Below are 25,711 nucleotides of genomic sequence, written 5' to 3' on the forward strand. Positions count from 1 at the left end.
AAGGGGGTGTGGGGGGGTGGCTGCTGCTGCCTCTTAAATAGGGCTCAAACAGGGCCAAAGTGGGGTTGTGGGGGCAGGAAGGGCAGTGACAACCCCAGTCCTGCTCCCCCGTGTCCCCTCCCCAAGGGCTGGGGGTATGGCCTGGGGGGGGCTTTGGGCCGATGCTGCAGCCTCTCCTCTCCCGCAGCTCAATAAATGGATTTTCCTGCTTTCCCCGGGAGCTCTGGGGCCCAGATTTGCCAGGACTCTCCTGGCTCCAGCTCTCCAGTGTCACAGCTCGTGGTGCAGGTCTGCGTGGGGACAGTCACCCCCGTATGGCCCGGACCCCCCAAAGTGCCCTGCAGTGCCCAGGCACAGGGGTCCCTGTTCTCAGCCCTAAATCCAGAGCCAGGTAGGGTGACACCGATGTCACTGCAGGGATCGGGGCAGCAGGGGCTGGTGGTGGCCGAGGAACCGGGTCACCTCCTGCCCTGCTGTTGCTGTGGCCGGGAGTGGAGGAGGAGGAGGAAGAGGAGGGTGCGGGCACCGTGCCGGAAGGAGGGTGCTGCCGACAGGTTGTGCAGGTTTGAGGGGGAGATTTTGGGTGGCGCAGGCGGTTGCTGGGTGCCGCAGGTGTCGCGTGCTCCTGCCACCGCCCTGCATGGGGCAGCCCCAGTGCCCGCAAACTCTGGAGGGCTGTGGCGGGGGCTGGACGCAGCTGTGCCCAGGGCCGGTGCCGCGATGCCATCACACGGTGACGGCCCCCATGGGCACAGCTGCTGGGGGTTGAATCAGAACTGAAGTTTGGGGCAGGATCTGCGTTAACCAGAGCCTGGGCAGGTGCTGACTTGAGGCTGCTCTAGGCTGAGGAACAACCCCTGTGCCACAGGGGAACTTCCCTAAATTATTTTCTCCGTGCAAACGGGGCCCGGCAGCTGCTCAGCCGTTTGGAGAAGGGCACCCGGAGCTGCTCAGTCTGCCCGAGGCAACCACGAGTGAAGGTAAGAACAAGGCTTGAAGCTTCAGCTCCCCTCTGCCCAGGCACGGGTTGCTGCCACTGCAGGGCAGCCCTGGGGATGGGGGGTCCCCTGTGCCCAGTGGGGGGGACGCACCGGGAGGGTGACCGCAGCGCACGGGTGTCCCTGTACCCCAGCACTGCGCTGTGCGCAGCCTCCCAGCACTTGCTTAATTGCTGCTGGGGGGGGGGTCCAGCTAATTGCAGGGAGTGATCGATTGGTAAAAATGTCATCTTTGCCAGCTGCTGTTACTAGGGTGACCTCGGCTGTTGTCCCTCGGTGCTATTGGTGCCCGTGGTGGCCCGAAATCACCTGCCACGTGTCCCTGCGGAGGGTGTCAGGGCAGGATGTGGAAAGCCCTTTCCTACCTCTGGATTCTGCCCACTGCGGCTGGAAGCAAGGGTGAAAACTGGGGGGGACGCGGAGGCTTAGGGACAGGCTTGTCCCCACCATGTCCCCGTGGCCACTGGCCTGTCCCAGCAGTGGCTCTTTTGGGTCTCCGGAGCTGTGTGCGCCCTGGTGCTGAGCTGCAGGTGGGAGCGCCAGCTCTGAGCCTTGAGCCGGTGAGAAAGGGAGGCTGCATGGGGGGGAAAAATGCAGATTTTTTTGGGTGGGGTTAAGAGAGCAAGCAGGGAGCTGTCACAGGGAGGTTGCTTCGGAGCGGGGCCGTGCAGTGCAGTCAGCGCGTGGGCAAATGGGAGAGTCCCGGGGTGAAAGGAGAGTGGCAGGGACAGGGCAGCAGATGGGGGACTGCAGAAAAGGGCTGAAATGCTGAATTTTGTCTTGGGTGCTGCTCCAGGGCCTTGGGAGCCACCAGAAATGGCTGCGATGCAGGAGGAGCTGCTGGTGAGAGCGGGTGCGAAGGCAAGTGATAGGCCTGGGGGGCAGGAAGGGAGAAATTCCTTCCTGATTGTGGAGAGGGGCTGGTTATGTGCTAGTGGTGAATGTTCAGGGCTGCAGAACTGCCCAAAATCTCTCCTGGCTGGGCCAGCTGCATCTCATCGAGGGTTGAGCACCTCCAAGGATAGAGATTGCCCCTCAGAATGCTCCTGAAACTGATGCTTTTTGCAACACCCAACCACAATTTCCCCTCCCGCCGGCTGCTGCTGTGTTCCTTCCCCATGGGGCCCAGTCCAAGCAGCTCAGGGACCGTGCCCATCGCCAGCCTCGCTCAGGCAGGAGAGCAGCCTTGGGGGGGGCAAGAGGATGCTGCTGTGCTGGGGTGTGTTAAACAGCACGTGTAACACGGGAAGGCATGGCCGGGCACGCTCACCCATGGTTTTATGCAGCATGGCTTCACCCCCAAGCTCAGCAAACCCTGTTGGCACGGAGCATGAATCACGCTGGGGTTGCCTCACTGCATTCAGTCAGCGGTGCTGGGAAGGGGCCAGGCTGTGCCCGCACAGAGGGGCTGGGAGAAGAGGTCTGAGAGCGGAGCAGCTCCTAGGAAGTGTGAATCACCGGCCCTGCACCATGCCGGAGTGGTGCCAGACGCTCACCGCCACTTCCCTGCCCACTGCTATGGTGCCTGACCTGTTTTTTTGCAGCACCGGGACAGCCCCGTGGTTTTATTTCTAAATGCTGCGTGATGATACTCACCAAATTTGGGTGGGAAATGACAATAAGCTGTTAATTTGGCTCAGCTCACAGCAGTCATTCGGTGAGCCTTTCCTCTCCCTTTCCAGCAGGTGAGGAGCATCGGGATGGGTTTATGTCACCCCAGACAGGGATGCACCCAAATTAGCCCTGGCCACGCAGGCTGGGTGCCAGGCTGTGTCACCCAGTGCACGGCAGGGATATGGGGACACAGGGACAGTGTGGATGTGTTGTTTATGGACCTCAGACAAGTTATTCGTGGCTGCACTATAAATGCTTTATGGACTGCTAGCCTAGCACTTGCTTAATCACCTCCAGGTTTCTGTGGTTAATTGCAGCGAGCAATTAATCTAATGATGGCTAATGCAGGACCACCACAGTGGGGTATTTCTGTTGGTGTGCTGGAGAACCAGCCCCAGCCCCAGGATGAGGCTTCAAGGATGTTGGTGATGCAGGAGGAGTGTGGTGGGAGACACGTGTGGGGCAGGGGGAGGGGTGGGGGCATGGGATCTATGGGACTGGCTCTCCCCTCGGGGATGCTCTCTGGGGTTGGTGCTACTGAGCTGCCCCAGAGAGCTGATTTTTATCCTCTCCCCTCTTCCAGGGATCTGAAACTCCACCTCCCACCCCAAGGGTCATGCCTGGCCCCTGCTTCTTCCCCACTCTTCATGGAGCAGTGGAGCCGGTGCCAAACCTGGGGTCTCGGAGGGACTGGGGCACTCCCAGTGAAACCAGTCTCCCCAGTCCAGTGCCATCCTGCCCCCCCTGCATGCTCGCTGCCCGAACACCCCCGTGCTTTGCCCTTGCATCCTTGGCTGTGGTTTGGAGGGTGCTGACGCTTCCCTGGAGCAGGAGGTGCTGGGGCCAAGCTGTGCAGACTGGATCTGTGCCAGGGCCAGGCGGGTCCCCAGGGAGCCCAGCACCGGAGGTGTGGCGGGGGCTGTCCCACGGCCCCGGTGGGCAGGGCAGTGGCAGCCACAGCTGGCAGCAGGGCCACGGGCAGGATCGGTGCAGGTACGGGGGAGCCTGGGGGAGTGTGGCACAGCCTCTCCTTCTGCTTTTTCCCTATTCTTCTCCCCTTGAACCCCCCTTCATCCTGCCTGCCCTGGGCACCTACCCATGGGTGCTGCCGGCACTGGATGGGTGCCGGGGGGCTTGTGGCTGGTGGGTGCTCTACTGGGGGCTGCGTCTGTCCCTGTGGACCCTGGGGAGAGGGGGGAGCCCCCATCTAAGAACACTTTTTTCCTTTCTTGGCTGCTGGGCACAGGGGAAGATTTGGGGTTTTCCTGGACCGGGATGGGGACAGGGACTGGGATGGGGACAGGGATGCTGCATTTTCCCATGGGGTTGGATCAAAGCAGCAGGCAGGTGGAATAATAGGGTGAGCAAGCAGTCTGTGGAAGGAGATTTACGGCCTGGGCATGTCTGGGAAGCCCCCAGAGGCTTTCCTGGGCTGGATCTGGCCACGGTGCGGGGGTGTTTCCGCCCAGTGTGATAAGCATGAGCTGGCTGCTGCCAGGCATCTTCATCCACTTGCTCATCGCATGGCGTCGCCCATGGGACAGGGCATCTCTTGTTTTAACCCTATTTAACCAGCAGCATGTTTTAAACCTATGTATGTATGTATGTATTTATTTATTTATTTATCGTTTTAAGCATTGCCTGCAGGGGCCCCCATGTATGGGGCTCAGTGAGACCATGTCCAGCAGCAGGCAGACTCTGGTCTGACACAGTCACCCTACTTTTCTGAGCCTCCTCCAGAAATACAGGCACCCCAGGCAGCTGAAACCCAAATGTGATTAATTCTGGTTAAAATCTGAATGTGTGCGCTGGGATTAATCACCCTGTTTTGAGCCTGTGGGAACCACGGAGCTGGAGAAGCCCCTGGTGCTCCAGGAACGGGGCGATGCTGGGGGTGCTGGTGGGCAGGTGAGGATCTCCCAGGGCTGTGGGATCGGGGTCCCGGGGGAGCAGGACACCAGCTGGGGCCCCGCAGGGACGCAGCAGTCGGGTAAACAAGCTCAGCGATGCTGAGGCTGCTTGCGGCAGTGCCCACGATCCAGCAGAGGTGAGGTCCCCGGCGGGTTGGCACCAAGACCCTCACCCCCTTGTTGTCCCGAGGGGACGTGAGGTTCCCAGGGAGATCCTTTGGCATCTTGGCCAGGAGGTGGCTCGCCCTCAATGAAAAGCAAAGTTGCCAAAACATGGAAAGTCAGGGAGACAACTTAAGCAGATGCTTGATTTAAAACCACAGATTTCTTTAAAATGGAAAACTCAGGTCATCTGAAGCTGACACCATGCTGTCATTTTTTCCCTTAAGCACTGCTGGAGCTCTTTTTTTTTTTTTTCTTGGGGGGGGGGGAGAAGGGAGAGGGGAGAGCAGGCAGGGAAGAAACACAACCAGAAACCCCCAGTTCCGGGCGGTGGCTGCTGTGGGTCTGACAGATGCTCCCAGGGAAGCAAGCACTTTTCATACTAACACCTGTGCTGACCAAAGCAACAACCAAATATTTATGGGGCCATTTCAGAGGCAAAACCATCACAAAATGTGCTGTACAGCCCTTTAACGGGGGGCTAGGGCACTTCAGCCCCTGACAGTCATCTCCACGTGTTTCACTCTCCCAAGCCAGTCCCATTTGGTGCAGTGCCTCTTCCCATTTAAATCCGGTTTATTTGTGTTCATCCATGCAAACCTCCACTAGCCCAAAAGTATAGTTTTGGGTGAGAAAGCCCTGCTTCTTGCCCAGGGCAAAGTGCAGTGTCTTGTCATCATGAAGCAGCCTCGCCTTGCTGATTTGCAGCTGCATTTTGCTGCTGAGACCCCGGGGACAGACAGGACCGGCCGTTCCCCGCTAGGTCAGAGCGCCAGCAGCTGGCGGAGCTTCCCGTGGGCTCGTTAATCGCTGTCAGTGCAGCCAGAGGCTGTCTTCTGCCTTTGGCCATCTCCAGCCCTTTCTTGCCCCACGATGGAGCTCGTGCTCAGGTTTGCCACCTGCCCTGGCACCAGATTAATGCTTGTTCCCACATGCCCAAGGTGTAATTTTTATTTTCAGTTATCAATGTGAGCTCGCTGCTGGTACCTCTTTGGAGCTGTTTCTGCTGTGCTTTGAATCAGTGTTATTTTCCCCTTTTTTGGCCTTTCCCCTGCTCTTAGGGCTTGGATGCAGGGGTTGTTTTCCAGATTGTCTGTGCACAGTGCTCAGCTCCCCAGAGGTCCCCACATCTGACAACTGCTAGTTCCTAATTAGCTGCACCTTCATTTGGCATCATCCAGGAGCACGGGTCCTCTGGAGCTGAGGAGCAGAGCATGGAAGGTGCAACAGCAATTGTTAGGTGGTACCAGGGCTCTTGTGCAGGTGGAGATATGGTGGACATCCACCTTCAGGCCTGATCCTGAGCGCAGAGGCACCTCCTGCAGGGACGGCCACCAGCAGAGCTGAGGTCTTTCAATGTTTTTCGGTGAGACTCGAGGCAGCATGGACTTAGACTCTTGATCAAAGCAATCACATGTTTTGTTGGTTTGGAGGCAGCAAGCCCAAGCAAACACCTTGGCATGCATCTCTGCCAGCCTCAGCTTTCATGCCTATGTCCTGGAGCAAGGAGCCAGGAGATGCTGTGAGTGATGGGTCAGGGTCCCAAGGGCCCTACCAGGGGTTAACGGCCTCAGCTGGCTGCCAGTGCCAGAGCTGATCCTGACCTGCCTGCTGACTCCCAGGCTGTGGACCTGCCTCATCACCACAAGCCTGCCTGCAGAGCTGGGCTTGGGGCTGATCCTGGCTGCCATTCCTGGGTCCGCTGGGGACTGCAGGGTGGGCTCGGGCTGGTGAGGACCTTGCTGTGCCTCCCTTGTCTCTTTGCAACATGATGTAGCCCTGGCTATTTGCAGGGGAAAATATCCCCAGCTGACAGCTTCGTGGTTATTAGTGTTCAGCTTCAGGGAGGAAGGTGGGAGCTCTGCATCTCTCTCTGTGTCAAATCCCTCGCCACCTTATTTTACCCAAACCAAGTGGAAATAGCCAGGCTGGGCACTCGGTTCCTGTTCTGTGCAGGAATCTCATCTCTCCAGGCATCCCCACTCTTTCTGCTCCCTCCTATGGAGGAGGCCATTGGAGCTGTGGGGCTTTGCATGAATATCTCACCACGCATAGCAGCTCTTCTCTGTAGCATCTTCCTTCTCAGTCATGCTGTGAAAATGTTGATGGGACCCAAATGTGCTGACTCTTCAAGTGCAATTTAGGATTCAACTACAAATGCAGAGTCTTTAGTGGTAAAGAAGGATGATGTGGATAAGACTTATTTTTGGCCAAGCTCTTGGACATGGGCATAACCTGGAGCCGAAGTGCTGCCTGTGTTTGGGGCCTCCTTGACCCGGGGTGAGGTGGCAGTGCTGGAGATGGTGGTGTCACCCGAGAGCATCTCAGGGCAGTGACGTGTGTCAGGACCAGCTGATATCAAGTTTGCCTTGTACCAGGAGGAGTGACAGGGAGAGGAGTAGCCAGTTAGTGAAAGAATGGAAAAAAGAAGTGATCAAAGATAAGAGATAAGAAATAACGGCAGGGACAGACTTCTGTGTAGGATTATTTAATAATAAGGTAATTAAAGCTTTACACCTCACTGGCTTCTTTCATGTAAGGATCACAAAGCACTTCACAAACATTAATTAATCTTCCCTAACATCCCTGCAGGGGAGGTCACTGAGCTACTGAGTGTAAGGAAAATTCTTGTCGTTGATGAAGGTGGTTGCTCCCTCAGCACGACGGATGCTTGGGTGTGATGGCAGGATGGGGAGAATTTCTCCTCTGTGCTGTTGACTTCAATGATTTCTCACAACTTCCTCGGAGAGAAAATTTTTGAGTTGTCACAGGCAGCTGGGACTGGGCAAGATGGGTCCGAAAGAGGCTCCACACCACGTCGGATCTTAGCTGTTGCTGGGCCTGCAAAAGGCAAGGAAAAGGAAATCAGGTTTCAAAGAGAGAAGGAAGTTTTCTCATAACAAATATTCAGCCTGACACCCCCCTTCTGTGGCATTCAAGTGGCCACTGAGGACCTCATGTCAATATTGAGGGTGCAGTTTTAACTTTCTGGAGTAGTAAAAAGATCTCGGTTAGTTTGCAGCTTCAGGGAAGTCATCCTGCTGTGCTCAGAAGAAATATCCCTTCTGTGTGATGTCCTGCCCTGGAGGGGCGAAGCCCCCAGCTTTAGAGCCTTCTGGTGGGCCCATGTTGTTGTTGCTCAGCATTGCAAATATTTTTGTGCTTGTTCCTAGATCCAGTTTGTTCCTAGAAGTGTCAGCATGGATGACCGTGACCCAGCCTCAGGCTGCCTGCACGAAAAAAAGAAGCTGCCAGGTCAGCATGCAATGGGTGTGGCTTGGGGTTTTTCTTTATTTAGAGGTGGTTGAGTATAGGACAGGGGATGTGAGGTGGGGAAAATGTCCAGGGGAAATGGTCTGGAAGGATAGGCCATCAGTTGGGGTGCAGGAGCCAGGGAACATGGCTGTGGTGTCCTGTGCTTGGTGCTATCTGCGCTGGGATAACAAAAAATGAAACTGGGAGGGGAACAAACAGCTTTAATAATAGCAAAAATTGTGCCTGGAGGAGTCATTCACCTGCCCTGATTATTCACTGTTAAACCAAAACCTGAGCACAAATGCTTACCCTGAGGCTCCAAGGGGAAGCGTGGGCAGCAGTACTACACCTCTGGAAACTTCTGTTCTCCTGCCTGTTCTGTCCACTCCATAAACCCAGCTGTCCCCAAGACCCAGCTCTGTCCCACCTACACTTGTCTGCTCCCAACGTGTCACTGCATTATGGAAAGCCCATCTTAGCAGAAGTATGTCACCATGAGCCCAGTGACACCAAAACGGGTCCTCCTGTCCCTGGAGGCCAGAGGTTGGTGGCCAGGGCCTGGCTGATGACCGCTCGCTTTTCCAGCTTTCACCTGGGAAGTGAGGGCCAACAACAGAAGCTACCATATGCAGTTCAAGAAGAAATTTGCCTTCTGCTTGACCAAGAAGAAGTATGCGGTGAGTCAGATTGTGCCAGTCCTCTCTACCAGCTCCTGATGCCCTGAGCTGGTGGTGGTCGGGGGGGTGACCTGACAGAGGTGCCATAGAGATCCCCAGTAGGATGGAGAGTCACAAACATAATCCACAATGAAGAGGAAGGGCAGCTCTTTGCCCTTTGCCCTAAATGCCCTCTGGAGCTCTGAGAAAAGGAGCAGAACTGTATGAAGGTCAATTTTTAGTCTGATGATCAAATCAAAAGAAAGATTTATGAAAAAAGTTTGGATTGAAAAAAAACATTTTTTTTTTTTTTTCCCAGAGCTAAATAACAAGCATTTTGTTGGGGATCAGTAAGATAAGTTACAGATGATCAGAGGCACAATATTTTGTTTCAGTTTTAAGTCATATAACCTTTTTTTTTTTTTTTTTTTTTTTTTATTGGAAGGGCAATGCCATTAAGACAGCCAAGTACAACATCCTGACCTTCCTGCCACTGAACCTTTATGAGCAGTTCCATCGAATGGCCAACGTCTACTTTGTCTTTGTCATCCTCTTACAGGTGAGATGAACACCAAGGTAAAAGCTCCTGTGTGAGAGGCTGTCCAGCTAAGGAGGGTTGGCTGGTGTTCGGAGTACGGGGCTGCCTGACAGGGTACTTGGGTTCCCGTCTCCAACCTTTCTAGAGGACCACTGTGGGATCTCAACCTGTTACTTCTCCTGGGCTTTCTATTTGGTTAGATGCAGCCCTAAAATATGCAACTATATTCACTGAGCCATCTCATTCATTATGAGAAACAATTCTTCTGTGTGAGGAGCAAAAGGAAGATCTGTGTCTCACAAGATCAGTTGCTGAGACCAGGACAAACTCATATACCCTCCAGGCATTTGAGGTATGACTGCAGAGCAGGTAAGGGATTAAGAAAGCACGGTTCACAGCAAAAGCCAGTAGACGAAAGTCCTGATGGTGCATGGAGGTGAATCAGATGTTGAAGGAATATCGTTCGAGAGGTTACATGGTGCTTTGAGAGCTTTTCACAATGACAGTAGCCTCATTATTTAAGATTATTTTCTGCAGTTAGTTCACACAATTTTGGTACATCTGGTTGCTTCACTAGAGCTGAAGTCAGTTCTTCTTTTGCACTGACAGTATAAAGTGGTGTCAAACATACTGGTTTTCAGTGGTGTTCATTGCCTTTTGGGAATTCTGAGGGGCTGAAAATATTCATTATTTGGCTATTTTGGGTTATTTTAAACTGGTTGGGTTTGGATATAAGCTAAGATCACATAGACAATTCCTAAACAAAACTCCTACCCTCCTCGCTCAGTGATCCACATAAAAAGAGGTAGAAATTTAACAAAGCAGTTTTGTGTAGACAGAGATGCTAATTTGATTCATGTTAGGTTCCAGCCATCCTTGGGCACTGCCTAGGGAGGAGAGCTGAGACCTAAAGTGTCCTAAGGAGGGATGAAAGTTTTGCAGTGAGGTACCGTTCTTCTTCCACAGACCATTCCTGAGATCTCCACACTGCCCTGGTACACGCTGCTGTTCCCCCTGAGCTGTCTTCTCACCATCCGAGCCCTACGAGACCTGATCGATGACATTGTGAGTATGGGCTGGAGGGAGGCTGGGAGTGTTGGGCACAGTTACTGGGGAGCAGGTCAGCAGGAAGGATTCCTTTGCTCTGGGGTGAACTGGAAAGTTTGGGAGATGCCATCATTTGAGGTACCATCAACTCTACCATGTCCAAAGTGCTTTGTTCCCTTTGAAAGGATGTGACCAGACAGTTGCTTTCCTTTAAGACTTGGAGTCCCACCTCTGTTATCCTGTAATGTTTAATATCCCAACCAATGGCTATATTCCCAATTTGGTCCCCAGGGGGGATCAATCTTGGGGGATTTCTGCCTCTTTATTCATCAGAATACATCTTCAAATTGCTTCAAAAAGCAGATCTTGTCCCAGGACTGAGGAACCCAGAGATTATGACATTTAAGGGGGTTGTTTTCATAGAACAGGAAAGTCTGACGTGGCCTATGCCTTTCTTTTGGCTTCTTATTTTGCTTGCCTTTGTGCAGGGCCGTCACCAAAGTGACAGAAACATCAACAACAGGCCATGTGAAATCCTGTCTGGGAAGAGGTGAGGGGCTTTGGGGAGCTTTACCTGTGTTTTCTTTACCATCTTGCAGTAAATATGTGTGGAACAGTGGATCATCATGGTGCTGAGCACCCTTGGATGTAGCAGTTATGAAAGGTTTTGATGGGACCATGCCTGACTCTGCAAACTAGCACCACTCCCCAGAATCTGTTGTAGGTTCAGGTGTTTCCCTGTAGGGATGATCATACCCCTTCACAGACGACAGGTCTAAGAAGCATTGGTTTGCTGTGATAAGCTGGGAGGAGAGTTTTCCAGCCACAGAATTTCCTCCAGGTCTTCACAGCTAACCCATTGCTGCATTTCTGCTAAACTCTGATCTAGCAAAAGAACTGGTCCAGGGAAGGACCAGCATTTCCCACCAGGTGCCAGGGCTGAGAGTCAATGCCTCCAATAGGTACATGGGATATGGACAAATAGGTCCCATGCCACTCTCAGTGCTCATCTGTGCTTTGGTCACACAAATAGGAAGCCACCATGATGGCAGAGGAACCAACAGTTTGCAGCCCCAGTTCATGCAAGAAGCTGGGGCAGACAGGCTGGTCCAGAGGGCAGAAACAGTATTTGCCTTGCTATGATCCATGTTCCCACTGCCCCATGAAGGTAAAGCACAGCCTCCAGGTTTGCAATGTCCATATTTTCCCCTAAATTCTTCAGCTTCCGCTGGCAGAAATGGTGTGACATCTGCGTTGGGGACATCGTCCGCCTGCGCAAGGAAAGCTTCGTCCCGGTGAGTGATGCCCTGGGGCCAGCAGTGTGCTTGGGCAGAGTATCGTCAAGGAGAGGCTCAGCTGGGTGCTCTTTTCCCTTTGCTCTCCAAGGCCGACATGCTCTTGCTGTGCAGCTCTGAGCCCAGCAGCCTGTGCTACGTGGAGACTGCCGACATCGATGGGTGAGGAGGGTGGCAGGAGATGTCCCAGCTGAAGCCTCCAGCCTTGGGGACCACCAGCACCTGGGGGGGGGCATACTGGGAAGGCCCAAGTCCAGCAGAAATCAGGGCACTGGGGGGCTCCTCCAAAAGCTAAACCTATAGACGCTGCAGAAATGCAATTAAAACCCTAATCTTGGGCCCCACATTTCAAAAATGAAGGGCCAAGAAATTTCTGAGGCAACAGTCTGGGGCCTGTCCAGAGCTGGGGAAAACCCCGAGTCCTGCATGAAGCAGCTCGTGACCTTGGGTCTGTTTCATCATCCCCCAGTTCCCCTCTGCTGCATGGGGACACTGCCTGCCCATCCGCCCTGCCTGTCTGCAGGGTGATTTAATGACAGGGTCTCGGGGCCAGGCCTTTCTCCCTGCATGAGTGCTTGATGCCTGCCATGATAGGTCCCTATCTCGCTCTCCATCGCTAAGCACTACTGTCACTCATGTAATCACCTGATAATTAATGGCAGCCTCTGTCCCATGGGTCTGACAGCAGAATTAACAGCTCTGTCACCCTGCAGGGTTGTTTCAGTTTTCCCTGCCTGGTTCTTGTTTGCAGGGAAACAAACCTGAAGTTCAGGCAGGCCCTTCCAGTCACCCACCGGGAGCTGACGAGTGAGGGCAGCGTGGCCGCCTTTGACGGTGAGCCCCCTACACAGGCCAGGATGTGTCTGTTCCCCTGGGATCACACCCATGTGGCCTCGGGAGGTCTCCGTGCTCCTATTGGCCTCATGCTGTCCCCTGGGGCACCAAGTGCCACCACTCTACCAGGAGGCTGCACGCGTCCCTGCCACAAGGCTGGAGGCTGGCTCTAGCTGCAGGCCCTTGCGTGGAGGCCATTCCCCAGCAGCGTGGTTCTGCAATGGGGTTGTGCGCCTTTCCCCCTACCTTGGCTTCTGTTTTCCCTATGAGAATCGAGCACTTAGCTCCCAAACTTGAGTTCAGACCCTGGATTTTTCCCCTTTGGTGCTCCATAGGATGATGTTGGGGGCTCTGGGAATGAAGGGGATTGTGTCCAATTTTCTAGCCCCCTGTGGTCCCTGGGCTGAGCGCCCTCCTAGCACTGAAGGTGGGCGCTCCAGCTCAGCCAGCCTTAACCTGAGTCACCCATACAACAACCACACTAGAGAAATCTCAATTTCCCCTCTTCTCTGGAGGGGACAGGCACGGGGAGGAGAGGAAGGACCCCATGTTTCCCCCAAAGCCAACACCTGCATCGTATCCTCTGATCAAGGGAGGGTGACCTGCGAGGAGCCCAACAGCCGCATGCACAGCTTCACCGGCACGCTGCAGTGGCAGGGCGAGACGTACTCGCTTGACAGTGAAAGGATCTTGCTGCGAGGCTGCAAGCTTCGCAACACCGACTTTTGCTATGGCTTAGTCATCTACGCAGGTGAGTGTCCAGGTCGGGGGGAGAAGGGGGCAAGAAACATCCAGGGCCCCAGGGATTTTAAGCTGCCCAAGTGCTTTCAGTGTCAGGAGGTCCCATTCTCTGCTGATGCAAAGTAAACAGACCACCAGGACTTGCTGCAGTAAACAGACCACCAAAAGTTTCTCCCAAGATTTCCTGGTGTTGGTCTCACTGGTAGGCAGGTGATGTGGTGGTTCCAAACATCCCCCTGTTCCAGGTTATATTTCACCTGCATCACATCCTGGCTCCACTTCACTTTGTTGCCTCCTGCACAGACAGCACAGGCAGCTCAGACAGCTGAGAGCTTGGCCACAGATAACTCCGGGCAGAGAGGAGGGATGAGCGCTGGTATAAGCAGCACTTTGAGTGTGCAGACGTGGCTTCATTAACCACTGATCAAGGGACATGGTCCTCTGAATCCTTTAGAGCCGGGGCAGAAAGCAGCATCTCTTAGCTGCAAGGTGACCTTCTGGGGACTGTGGACTTGTTTTTACTTCTAAAATGTTTCTCGCACAGGATTTGATTCCAAAATTATGAGGAACTGTGGAAAGATCAAGCAGAAGAAAACCAAGCTGGACCGCATGATGGACCGGCTGGTGATCATAGTAAGTGCAGTGTGAACACACAGTTAGATGAGACAGACAGACTAGCAGGGCCCATAGAAAAGGCTGGTGGGCTCTGTGTGATGTGGTGCTCTCATCCTGGTTTCCCATCTCAGATCTTCCTGGTGCTGTTGGCCATGTCATTGTGCCTCGCCATTGCCTCCGGGTTCTGGGCCAAGACGTTCCAGGAGAAGCACACCTACCTCTCTGCTCTCTACAAACACACTGCTCCTGCCAAGCAGGCCTTCTTCAGCTTCTGGGGCTTCGCAATCCTCCTGAGCATCATCATACCCATGTCCATGTATATAACGTAAGAACGACAGAGATTGCAAACAATCAGCATTCAGCACCCTTCTCCCTGCCCTTGACCCTCATCTGGCGCCTTGGATTTTAGCCACAAAATAGGGATGCATGCAAGGTCCATCTGAGCAAGTCGTTTTCGTGTGTTCCATTGGCTGTAAGAGGGTATGGGTGGAATAAAAACATTGATAACATCCTTTGAGGTCTCCTCAGAGGAAAGCCGGAAAAGAGACGTAAAGACATGATGTACTGATGTTGGAAATTGGGGCCAGACTGAAGAAGACAGACTGATAAAGGAGGTGTTTCCCCATGGAGCAGCAGCGGGGTGGGGAAGAGAAGGGCACAGGCATTACAAGCAGGCGCTAATCACAACTTGTGCAGGGAAAAGCCCTTGACAGACTTTTTAGACCCTCCACATCTATGAATTTTGATATCAAGGACCAGATTTCCAGAGGAGTCCAGCTGCCTGGGACCCAGCAGGCTCCCTGTCTGGTGTGATGTGCCTTCTGGAAACCTGGCCACCATCAAAAACTTGCTTATCCCCAGCTCAGAGCAGCAGGACCTAGGCAGGCAGTTCCTCTCTGCCCTTTCTCCCCAAGGCAGATCCCCAAGTCCCCCTGGGCTGTGAGTAATGCATTCTCCTTCCCTGGTGTAAGCTTTCTTCCATTCTCACTCCATAGGTTTGAATTCATCTATCTGGTGAACAGCTTCTTTATCAACTGGGACTTGGAAATGTATTATGCTGTCAAGGACATTCCAGCAAAGGCCAGAAGCACCAGCCTCAATGACCAGCTTGGCCAGATTGAATACATCTTCTCAGACAAGACTGGCACCTTGACACAAAATATTATGAGCTTCAAGAAATGCTGCATTAATGGGACTGTTTACGGTAACTTTTATTGGTAGCAGGTTTGTGGGGACTCCTGAGTGAGGTAGACCTTGAATTTAGGCTGCTTTGGTTCTTTTCTCTCCTCCTGGCTTCCTAGGAAGCTTGGGGCATGTGGGTGGATCTTGGTGGTCTGGTGTGTGGGGCTGAAGACACTGTTTCCAAGTCTGGGTACTGTGAGACTCTTGGGTGACCTATGGTGGAGGTAGAGAAGTCATCCTTCCTTTTATGTTGTTTCTTTATGGCGAATGCATGTAATGATCTTTTTTTTTTTTTCTTTTTTTTTTTTCTTTCCCCTTAGAATCCTAAGAACTGCCAAGTCCTTCCTTCACTTACTGCTCCATTTATTTGAGTTCTTGGCTGCCTTTTGGGGGCTGTCACGGTGCTTAATTAGTGAAAGCAGTGAGGGCTAGAGCTTTAGTATGGAGCTCCTTTTTCCTGAGATACTTATCAACCACTTGAGACAAATGGATAGTGACAAAAGCAAAGAGAAGGGAAAAAAAATCTAGCAAAGTTTTTAAGCAGGCATAAAAACAGTTTTTCTCTGTCTGATGCATCATGTTGCACCTCTGATAGCAGCATCGCCATAATCCTTCCAGTCTCCTGGGAAATGTGGATGAAAGCCAGACCTGCATTTTTAACAGGAAAAACATATAGTTTGAACAGTCTGAACTGTCCAAGAGCCAAATAAGTCAAATGTGGATGTCCTAATGGAGCGTGGCTCACAATGGACAGACACCAAGCAGGTGCTGAAAATCTTTCCCTTCTTGCCAGTGTTTTTGGCCAGCAAAAGAAGCAGTTCATTGTAGAAATAACTGCTTGAAGCCCTTGCTAGTCATGCTCCCTGCCAGCTCTCTAGTAACTGAATTATTTTTATTTTGGCAGGTTTGGGCACGGGCCGTGAGAACAAACAGCCATCGGTACGTAATTCCCCTCTCCTGCGTAACTCAGGGCCAAACGCTGCTCATCACCGGGGCCAAAGCCGTAGCAGTTACTGGTTATGGCAGCAGCAGGAGATGCCTTTTGCTGTGGAGCACGGCTTTCTGACAACTGTGGTACCATCCTGTGAGGTGGAGGGATGTGCTTCCTTGGGCTGGCGGGTTTGCTGCTCTTCAGCTGCTGGTAAAGGACAAGGGAACAGGGTTATAGAACGCTGCCAATCTGATTTTCTAGCCTTTTAATACTCACCCCCTTAGTGTTGGCAGCAGAAAGCAAGGTTTCTGACTTGGATCAGACCATGCCAGCACAGGGTTGCTGTATCACACCCTAGCAACACCCCCACGGCAGAGCCTTGCAGGGTGGCCCCATTCTTGGTGTCTCAGGTGCCCATGTCTCTTGCAGGGGTCAGGGCTGACCTGGAGCCACCGTGGGGAGAAGATGTCAGACTCCAATGATGTGGCACTACTGGAAGCTGCTCGGCGAGACAGTGACCCTGTGCTGAGGGAGTTCCTGCGGCTGCTGGCCCTCTGCCACACCGTCATGGTAGAGGAGAGAGGCGGTGGGTCGGCTGCACTGTCAGCTCTGTGCGGAGTCCAGCTCCCCTGCAGGGCACAGGGGGGCTGCGGTGGCTTTTCCACCACATGGCAAAGCTCTGCTGTGGTGAGGAGAAGGTGCCCTGAGAGCCTGGGGATGCTTTGGGGCAGTCTTAGCATCAGTCTCTGGCCCAGACATGGGCATTTTGGGGTTGTTTTAAAACCACATAGTTGGAGCAGAAGCACAGGGAGGATAATCCATCCCTGTCTGGACACTTTTACCACCCAAGGAGCAGAAGAAAAGAGAAAAGAGGGGCTGAGATTCCTTAGCTTGGTGGCTTGGACTTCAGGCTCTCCATAGATAATGTTGGTGCTGGGCAAGAATGAGGTGTTTCAGGTGTGTAAGAGACTCTCGGATGGGATTCTCCTTGCCCAAGCCTTGCTCCTCTTCCACAGACCAGCTGGTTTATCAGGCGGCTTCACCGGATGAAGAAGCACTGGTGCTGGCAGCCAGGGACTTGGGATATGTCTTTCTAACCCGAACACAAGACACGATCACCATCAGTGAGCTGGGAGTGAAGAGGACCTACGAAGTGCTGGCCATGCTGGACTTCAACAGTGATCGCAAGAGGATGTCTGTCCTGGGTGAGTGGGTTGGGGTGTCTCAGGGGGACCTTCTCTGCCTACAGAGGGTCCCCTCCTTTCTCAACCCTACAGGGGGTGGCACCAGGGTGGCTGCAATTGATGGCAGCTGGCACAGGAACTCCAGTCATCTCTGTGGTTTTGCTTGCCCTGATATCTTGGTGAAGGCAATAGAGAAGGGTATGAGCAGCTGAGAGAGCAAGTAAAGCAGGGGCCCAGAGGAGGTGTGTAAGGAAGTGACAGCCCTCGAGGCCTGGTTCTGCCTCATGGTGATGTAGATCTGGAGAAATTCCTGTGCTTCCTGTGACTGTGGGTACCAAACCACCAGTGTCACCTGCAGTGCCTCCTGCAGCACAGCCAGGTTGGCCTGTGTCCCCAGGGCCCTGTGTGGGATGGCAATCCCCAGATGGGGTGGCAGCTCCTTGTCCTTCCCCTCCTCCCAGTGCGAGACCCCCAGGGCACAATCCGGCTCTACACCAAGGGGGCTGACACCGTGATCCTGGAGCGACTGCGCAGCCGAGGGCCCAGTGAGACCTTCACCGAGAGGGCGCTGGATGTGAGTCCCTCACCAGCCAGGGGTGGGATGGGCTGGTCCCTGCTGCTGGCTTTGGGTTGGGTGCCCCAGGGTCCCCTGCTGCTCTTCTCCCACTCTGGCTTCAGAAGCTGGCTCTTCCTTGCTCCCTTCTGCTCTAGGAGCTCCACCTGCATGTGGGACAGGGGCTAAGAGGGCATCAAATCCACCCCTGGGGCTCTGCATGGACTGGTTGCATCACTGGGGATGACAGTGGGTGGGGGGACAGCCAGTGCCCAGAGAAAACCCTCAAACCCTGGTGGGTCTCCAGCTCTGACCATGGGGACACTGAGTCGTCCCGGTCAAGGCAAGGGAACCACGATGTCTTGTCCCTGTAGCGCTTTGCAGAGGAGACCCTGAGGACTTTATGCCTGGCCAGCAAGGTGGTGAGTGAGGCTGAGTACTGCGAGTGGAGCCGGAGGCATCAGGAGGCCAGCATCCTGTTGCAGGACCGCGTGTGGCAGCTGGACAGCCTGTACGAAGAGATGGAGCAGAACCTGGAGGTGGGATGAAGTTGGGGATTAGGAAGAAGCACCTGCACTGGTCCCCACAGCCCATGAAGGGCAGGAGGGTGGAGTTCAGCTATTTGGGGTGATGGGGTGTTCAGCCCAACACCCACACCCTGGGTAGGAGGGCAGGTAGAGATACCCCTAGGATGACTTTGTGACATGTCAGTAGACACCCAGATGGAAACCTGCTGGGTCATGTCCACCCATGGGAAGGAGTGTGCAGGGACACAGGACCCCTGGTTGGATCCAGGGGTAATTCCCACCTCTGTATCTTGCCCTGGCACCCTGCCCCACATCATGACACCCCATCCAACCTTCCTTCCAGCTGCTTGGGGTCACAGCCATTGAGGACAAGTTGCAAGACGGAGTTCCTGAGACCATCCAGCTGCTGAAACTGGGCAACATTAAAGTGTGGGTGCTGACGGGAGACAAACAAGGTCAGTGGAGACAGCCAACACATTTCAGCTTCTCCCCAAGCCAGGGCCAGAGAGTGGATGAGACCCTGGGAGGAGGCAACAACCAGGCCCTGCTGTTGCCTTTAATATACAACAGCATGTCCCACAGATCATGTCACCCATGGGAAACCGAGGCAGGGGAATCCATCTGCATGTTGGCATAAAGCTGGAGCAGAGCCCCAGCATCTGCTGCCCACCCAGGGCTGAGGGACCCTAGGGTGGGGGCTGGGACAGGGGGCACAACAGACCACTGATGCCCTTGTTGCAGAGACAGCAATGAACATCGGCTATGCGTGCAAACTGCTCACAGATGACATGGAGATCCTGGAGGAGAAGGAAGTAAGGTGAGTCTTCATGACCTTCTAGCTCAGGACATCAGGTTGGTGGGGACACGTGGGTGCTGAACATGCTGAACACACTCACTCTTCTCCATCCCAGCCTGGATGGCCATGGCCATCACTATCTGCTAATGTCTTCTCAGTTCTCCCCATCTGTTTATGCCCCTATAGCTCTCTTCTTGGCACGATTTGGCCAGAAAGTGCTTAGCCTGGTTCTCTTGCCTCCAAATCACATGGGCCAGGGCTGATTTCTGATATCAGGGAGCCCCATCTCTGTCCCCCCTGTTCCGACCACTGGGTTACCAGCCCCTTCTCTCTGGAGCTGGCTTTGAGACGGCAAAGGCCAACCATGCTCTTTGGCCAAAACCACTCAGTGTGCCCGATGTCCCCTCCTACACAGCGAGATCCTCGAGGCTCACTGGGTGAGAAACAGCCGCAGCAGCAGCAGGAAAGCCCCTGGTAGCGGCCGCCTCTCCCAGCAGCACCCAGGGACTTCGTGCCACAAGAAGAAAGCTCTCGTCATCAGTGGGGACTTCCTGGTAAGGTGGCACTTGGGAGGCACCCCTGCTCCTGTCCTTGCTGGCAGATGGTTGTTTCTGCCCCAGGGCTATCAAAACATTTGGTGGCACCAGCACTTGGAGGAGGTGACACCCGTCCTGCACAGGGTGGGTGGGAAAAGCCAGAGGAACCCTGTCTTGGGCTGGGGAATGGATGATGGAGGAGGAGATGACCTCACACCAATTGCTTGGTGTTGGGGGGTTTCAGCCACACATGTCCAGCTGGTCTGCTGGTGGGTGATATCTTGCTCTGCTGGTCATTACTGAGACAAACTGGTCTCATGGTTATATTTGGTACTCCTAATGCAAGACAAACTTGGAGAAAATGGTTTGTTTTTCTGAGCTTCAAGAGCATCACTGAGACACTGGGGACCCTCACACTGTGACATCCCTGGTGGTCTTTAGAAAAAGTCAGCTCTGAATGTTATCCTCCTTCCTTGCCCATGTTAGTGTCCCTACAACTGAGGGGATGCAGAAGTGCATTTGTACCTGCCCAAAATTTGTGTGAATGTGCAGGAGATGAGACCAGCCCCACCCATCCCTGCTTGTGGGAGAGCCCTTGGGCCTCATCCCTCTGTGCTGGCCACGGCAGGAGGCCCCAGCCACGTGTGCTCTCTCCTAAGGACAAAATCCTTCACACGGGAGAGGTGCTGATGAAGAAGGAGGGGCAGCTGTGGCAGTGGCTGCCTTGCCGTGGGGCCACGGACCTGCAGGAGCAGGGCAGCCTGGTGGAGAGGGCCTTCGTGGACCTGGCCACCAGCTGCCAGGCTGTGATCTGCTGCAGGGTCACCCCCAAGCAGAAGGCCCTCATCGTGCAGCTGGTGAAGAAGCACAAGAAGGCCACCACACTGGCTATCGGGGATGGGGCCAACGACGTCAACATGATCAAAAGTGAGGCGGGGGGCTGTGGTAGAACTGGGTTTTGGCCAGCATGGCCCTCTGATGGGGGTGGGGTGTCCCAGTCCCCAATGTGGCTGTGCTGGGGGGGGGAAGGAGCAAAAGGCATGAGGCCAGGACCAGCCTGGGGCAGAAGCAGGGCCCCGCTTGCTTTGGCAGTGGAGATGGTTTGAAGTTTCTTCAAGCTCCAGCCTGGGCAACTGGCAAAGAACTCCCTGCCCCTCCAGCAGCCCCCGATATATGGCTGCTACTTGCCCAGCTTTGCCTGGCGTCACTCCAGCAGCTGTGGGACACGCAGGAGGGCTTTTCCCCTTTGCCTATCGCTTCTGGATTCCCCCTCTGTCCATCAGCCTGGGAGCAACCTGCTGGGAAACCAAACATCGCAAAGGGCTCCCCAAAAACCTCCCGCGTCCTCCGCAGCTGCTGACATTGGGGTGGGCATCAGCGGGCTGGAGGGCATGCAAGCCGTGCAGTGCAGCGACTACGCCCTGGCGCAGTTCTCCTACCTGCAGCGCCTCCTGCTCGTCCACGGCCGCTGGGCCTATCTCCGCATCTGCAAGTTCCTCCGCTACTTCTTCTACAAGACTTTTGCTGGTCTCATGGCCCAGGTCTGGTTCGCTTTCCACAGCGGATTCACGGCTCAGGTGAGGGCTGCTGCTGGTGTGTTGGGAGCGTATTGGCAGGGACACATCCATTCTGTGGATGTCCACAATTCACCTGCTGGGGACCCAGTGCAGGTTTCACGCCTGGTACCACCCAATGGGCACATGTCCCCGTCACCACCCTGGTCTCTTTTCTCCCTGGATTTTTGGGGTAGCCGGTTAATTGTGTTTGGGATGGTTTGATTGGGAAAAGCACCCTGAGGAGATTCAGGGTGTCCTTGGAGGCAGTGGCAGCTCTTGTGAGCAATAGCTCAACCTTACACAGATGTAGGGAAAGATGCCACTTGCCTTAATCTATTTTCCCCCAAAATGGAAGCTTTTACTTAGGGACAAAGGTCATCAGCATGACTTGACCACCATGCTGTGGCTTCAGCCCCCTGACCCTGCAGCACAGTCCCATGGACCTGCAGAGCACTGAGGACAACCCAGGGCTGATGCAGAGTTCAGAACAAGTCCATAGGGCTTTCCCTGGGGTTTGGATGTGAGACTTACACCTTCCACAGTGCCTGGGCATCCTTTCTGAGTCTTTTGAAAACAGCACTGAACTCAGACACTTTATTCTCCCTTCTAGCCTCTGTATGAGGGCTGGTTCCTTGCTCTCTACAACGTCTTCTACACTGCCCACCCTGTGCTTTCTGTGGGCCTTCTGGAGCAGGTATGGGTTCCCTGGGCTGCAACCAGCCCCTGTACCTGGAGGCTGCATCCTCAGCAGGTGTAAATCAGTCCAGCACTAGGCTGGATTCCAGTTCCCCACCCCTCTGGGACAAGCAGGTGGAGGACGCGCTGCAAATCTCCCAAAGGGTGTCACGGGTGGGGTGGCCCAATCCTGGCGGGGAGGGTGATGCTTAGCACCCTCCTTGTCCCAGCAGGACGTGAGTGCCAAGAAGAGCCTGGAGTTCCCTGAGCTCTATGCCATCGGGCAGCAAGACGAGCTCTTCAACTACCGCATCTTTGGCGTGACACTCCTGCATGGTGTCAGCACCTCACTTGCCAGCTTCTATATCGCACTCTGGGCCTTCAAGGACTGTGTTGGCAGCAAAGTCGTGGGTGACTACGAGTCCTTTTCGGTCACGGTGGCCACCTCGGCTTTGCTGTCAGTCCTCGTGGAGGTGAGCACCAGTCTGCCCTTCCCTTTGCTGATCTCTGGTGCCTGAGTTGGGAATGGGTGGAGTGTGGTGGCACTGGAGGCTGCTGGCAAGGACGTGGGATTGAAGGCCACCAAACCAAATGGCACATGGGTTGTGAGACAGATGGGCCCTAGGCATGTTCCAACACTGCCCAGTGTGGCTGGGGGACAATCCCCCAGGAGACTGGGGAGGAATTAGAGACAAGTGTCCAAATGAAAGGGGGTTCCCCCAGCCTCCATGAGGCACTGTGTGCTCTGCCATTGCCCCTGCAGATCATCCTGGATATCAAGCACTGGACGGCATTGTCCTTCCTGATGGTCACAGCCAGCCTGCTGCTCTTCTGCCTTTTCTCCTACTTGACGCAGAGCATCAATGCCTTCAGGATAGCCCCTGCCATCTTCCGCTTCCCAGGTGGGATACCCCAAGCATCCCTGCACACCGTTCCCTTCTGGAGCCAGGGGAACCCACTGGACTCAGTGCTAGCGGCTGTTCCCCATGTTGTAGATCACGGCTTCTCTTGCCTAGATCACATCCCTTGGCCAGATCCTCCTGCTGTATGGTCCCAGGGGACAAACTTGCTGGCTCTTGATCTTGCTGTGTTGATTTCTGACTCTAGTTTAGGAGCCATCTTCTCTTTAGACCCCTCAGCAACTTTGCGGGTGGGGGCCTGTTCCTTCCCCATTGTTCTCTCTCCTCTCCACCTCCACTGCTTGACCATTGCCCACAGATGCCAGCCAGAACGCCCTGACAGATCCCTACGTCCTGCTTGTGGTCCTGCTGTCCCTGGTGGTGAACACCATTCCCTCGCTCACCGTCCGCTCGTACCATGCCATCACAGGCAGACGCAGCATCCAGCAGGTGAGGGCTCTGGGGAGGAGGATGTGCCTCCGACCAGCACGTGTCTGGGGCTGGCAAGGAGGTTGCTGGTGCTGGGGAGGGTGAGGATCCCTAGGGAAGCCACCAGGGCCATGTCACCTCTGCTTGATGGCACCCTGCTCTCAGGACACTGGTGCTCAAGTCCGGTTCCATGGCCCTCTTCCTGAGTCAGTTCATGAGGAGGAGGCTGTGGGCAGGCTGCTCCAGCTTCTGGAGAAGGTCTGCAGGCAGGAATTGGCCTCCAGAACTCCCAGGTTAGGAGGCACCAGGTCTGGTTCATGTCCCACTGCTGCCCCCTATAGCCTTGGGTCCATCTCCATCCATGTGTCATCCCTTCCTGGTGGTACAAAGGGGATTGTGCTCCAGAGCTCTGTGAGCTTCAGAGACACCCAAGAAGATCCCCACCCTACAGACCCCCCCCCCAGAGGCTTGGGCCATGGTGGAGCTGGGAGCCAAACCCCATCTCAATGGAGGGCGTCTCTGCTTTGTACCCACCTTCAGGGCGAGAGCTTGGCCAAGAGGTGCCCACAGCCCTGATGTCCCCTTTCTCCTTGCAGAAGATCTGCTCAAAGGCCAGGCGTGAGCCGGAGCCCTCGGTGGAGCTGCGTGCCCATGTCCACCGTGGCTCTTTCCGCCGCCGCTCCAGCTACGCCTTCTCCCACCAGGAGGGCTACGCCGGCCTCATCACCCGCGGGGACAGCCTGCGCACCAAGGGCACCCGTGCCACCGGGGGTCTCCATCCCCAGGGAACAGCCCCACCTTCAACCTCCTGCCTCGACCCCTTGCCATAGCCAACCTGGCCGTGTCCTGCTGGGGCAGGGGGGCTTCCTTCTCCTGGGGGCTTTTTAATCCAAGTTGGATGGGTTTGCTGCATGGGCAGCCCCTGTGGTCTGCTGCAGGACCCTGGGACTTGTCCCACCAGCAGCTCCATCTGCTGCACCAACTCCGTGGCTTCACTGGAGCCTGGAAAACTGTGAAAAGTGGTCATCAGCTGGTGGACCTTGCAGGTGTCCTTTCCTTACCCCTCCACATCTTTGCAATCTCCGCATGAGATGCACACAGCAGTGCCTCAGCCCACAGCAGTGCTGTGCCCTCCGTGCCATGTCCCGTCCCATCCCTGCCACATCCTGCTCCCCAGGACCATCCTGGGGACAGCTGTGGCCCCATAATGTTTGCTGCAAAACCTCCAAAGCTCCCAGCAGAGCTGGTGTGGCCAGGGACCATGCACAGCCCAAGGGATGCTGCAGAGCAGGTACCTGCGTGCATGTCCTGAAGCGCCACCACTCAGGGACAGCAGCAGCTGCTGGGGAAGTGTGTGAACAACTGACTGGTGACTGGATCACCTTGTTTTTTATTCTTATTTTTTAATAATATTAAAAGGACTCTGGCTTTCCTCTCCTCTCCTATAACTCTCTGCTGTACTATCAGCAAATTTCCTAGGAAGAAAGCTGCAAAGTAAGGGGCTGCAGGTGTCCCTTGGTGTGTGCAGGCAGCTCTCTGGCACTCACCAATGCTTGTACCATGGCACAATGCATGGTAGGAAGAGATAATCAAGTAAATATCAAAAAATATCAGCCTTAGGGTTTTGGACCTGCTTCCAGCACACGACTTGATGTGTTTGTTTAACAAGTGCTTTGGTCTCATCTGCACTGAATTTATGAGAATTAAAGTGTTTCCTTTGGGCTCTGGCCAGGAGGTTGCTGGGTCGTGCCAAGAGAGAAATAAATGGATCTGAGGCTTTCTGTGGGAAAGCTCTTGCCCGTGCAGGTATGTGCTGGGAAATCCCAGGGAGCAACTTCTCCCAGTTGGTTGGGGATGCTCCCCAGATCTGCACCCAGATGCTCATGGAGGGCAGTTGGGCTGCCTGATATGGGGCTGGGCTGGATTCTCCTGAGCCAAGCTCTGTGTTCCTCGCCAACATCGATCCCTCTCCTCTGCGGAGCATGGAGCAGTCAGAAGAGAACCGACCCATGTGCTTCACTGCACAAGTGCAAGGAAAAGCAACAAAAGAATGTAGAAAAGGAACACAGGTTTCCCTCCCCAGGCAGGATGAAAAATTCCCCCATGTGCAAATTGCTGAAAGCAAAAAGGATTCACTCCCTGCTCATCTCTGAGTGTAGACACATGTAAATGCTCCAGCAAATTGTCCCAGGGGCTGTGGGTGCAGCCTCGGCAGCATGACCAGGACCCTTGTGCCAGTGCGGGACACGCACACCAGAGTGAATGACTAGAAAATAATTTATTGAAGAAACAGAAAGCTGCAGAAATACAACACAGTCATGACGAGTAGAGGATGAACAAATAGAGATTTTTTTTCTCTTTTAAAACCTGTTGACAGGCTGGAGTTAAGTTTCCTGCTAATTTCCCCTGCATAAGTCATTGCAAAGAACAAGGAACAAACTCCAGAGCACACAGCACAGTTTGGATAAAGTGCCTGACACATAAGACTTTTTTTTGTCTTTTTTTTTTTTTTTTTCTTTTTTAGCATTTGTAAATAGCTTAAACAAATATAATTGCAAGACACAGAGGAGTAACAATTGCATTTTGCTGTAGAGTAAAACCTATCCCATGAGATTAACAATGAAGCAGCAGCAAAAAATAAAAATAAAATCCAATTTAGTTAGAAGGAAAAAGTCATTTAAAAACTCAGGGATGCAGCCCCCAGACCACACGGGATGGGGTGAGTGTTACCTATTGCTATGCAGAAAAATGAGCAATGCATTCTCAAGGTGGCTGGAC

At 54.1% G+C, this 25,711-nt stretch overlaps 3 protein-coding genes across 3 annotated transcripts; all 3 read left to right on the forward strand.

The window, feature by feature from the left end:
• Positions 1-7,861: 7,861 nt before the first annotated feature.
• LOC309887870 (phospholipid-transporting ATPase IK-like) lies at positions 7,862-11,641 on the forward strand (the record flags this gene model as incomplete). The annotated part of the gene is made up of 7 exons (XM_082779899.1): positions 7,862-7,939; positions 8,525-8,616; positions 9,041-9,154; positions 10,100-10,198; positions 10,669-10,730; positions 11,403-11,475; positions 11,567-11,641. The coding sequence occupies exons 1-7, from the start codon at positions 7,885-7,887 to the stop codon at positions 11,639-11,641; spliced, it is 570 nt and encodes a 189-aa protein (XP_082636025.1). The 5' UTR covers positions 7,862-7,884.
• A 558-nt stretch (positions 11,642-12,199) lies between these two features.
• LOC309887871 (phospholipid-transporting ATPase IK-like) lies at positions 12,200-19,922 on the forward strand. The gene is made up of 14 exons (XM_082779900.1): positions 12,200-12,309; positions 12,902-13,060; positions 13,595-13,683; positions 13,797-13,990; positions 14,661-14,869; positions 15,752-15,786; positions 16,208-16,364; positions 16,795-16,983; positions 17,424-17,536; positions 17,890-18,054; positions 18,386-18,497; positions 18,784-18,859; positions 19,254-19,392; positions 19,861-19,922. Exons 2-14 carry the CDS (start codon positions 12,934-12,936, stop codon positions 19,873-19,875), a joined length of 1,620 nt encoding a protein of 539 aa, XP_082636026.1. The 5' UTR covers positions 12,200-12,309; positions 12,902-12,933; the 3' UTR covers positions 19,876-19,922.
• Positions 19,922-24,241, forward strand: LOC309887817 (phospholipid-transporting ATPase IK-like). Its single transcript, XM_082779807.1, has 7 exons — positions 19,922-20,301; positions 20,728-20,951; positions 21,541-21,624; positions 21,839-22,078; positions 22,369-22,507; positions 22,824-22,954; positions 23,530-24,241. The coding sequence occupies exons 1-7, from the start codon at positions 20,064-20,066 to the stop codon at positions 23,761-23,763; spliced, it is 1,290 nt and encodes a 429-aa protein (XP_082635933.1). The 5' UTR covers positions 19,922-20,063; the 3' UTR covers positions 23,764-24,241.
• Positions 24,242-25,711: the final 1,470 nt, after the last annotated feature.

This window comes from Aythya marila (genome assembly GCF_965140915.1).
Source record: "Aythya marila genome assembly, chromosome: 27".
NCBI classification, from domain to species: domain Eukaryota; kingdom Metazoa; phylum Chordata; class Aves; order Anseriformes; family Anatidae; genus Aythya; species Aythya marila.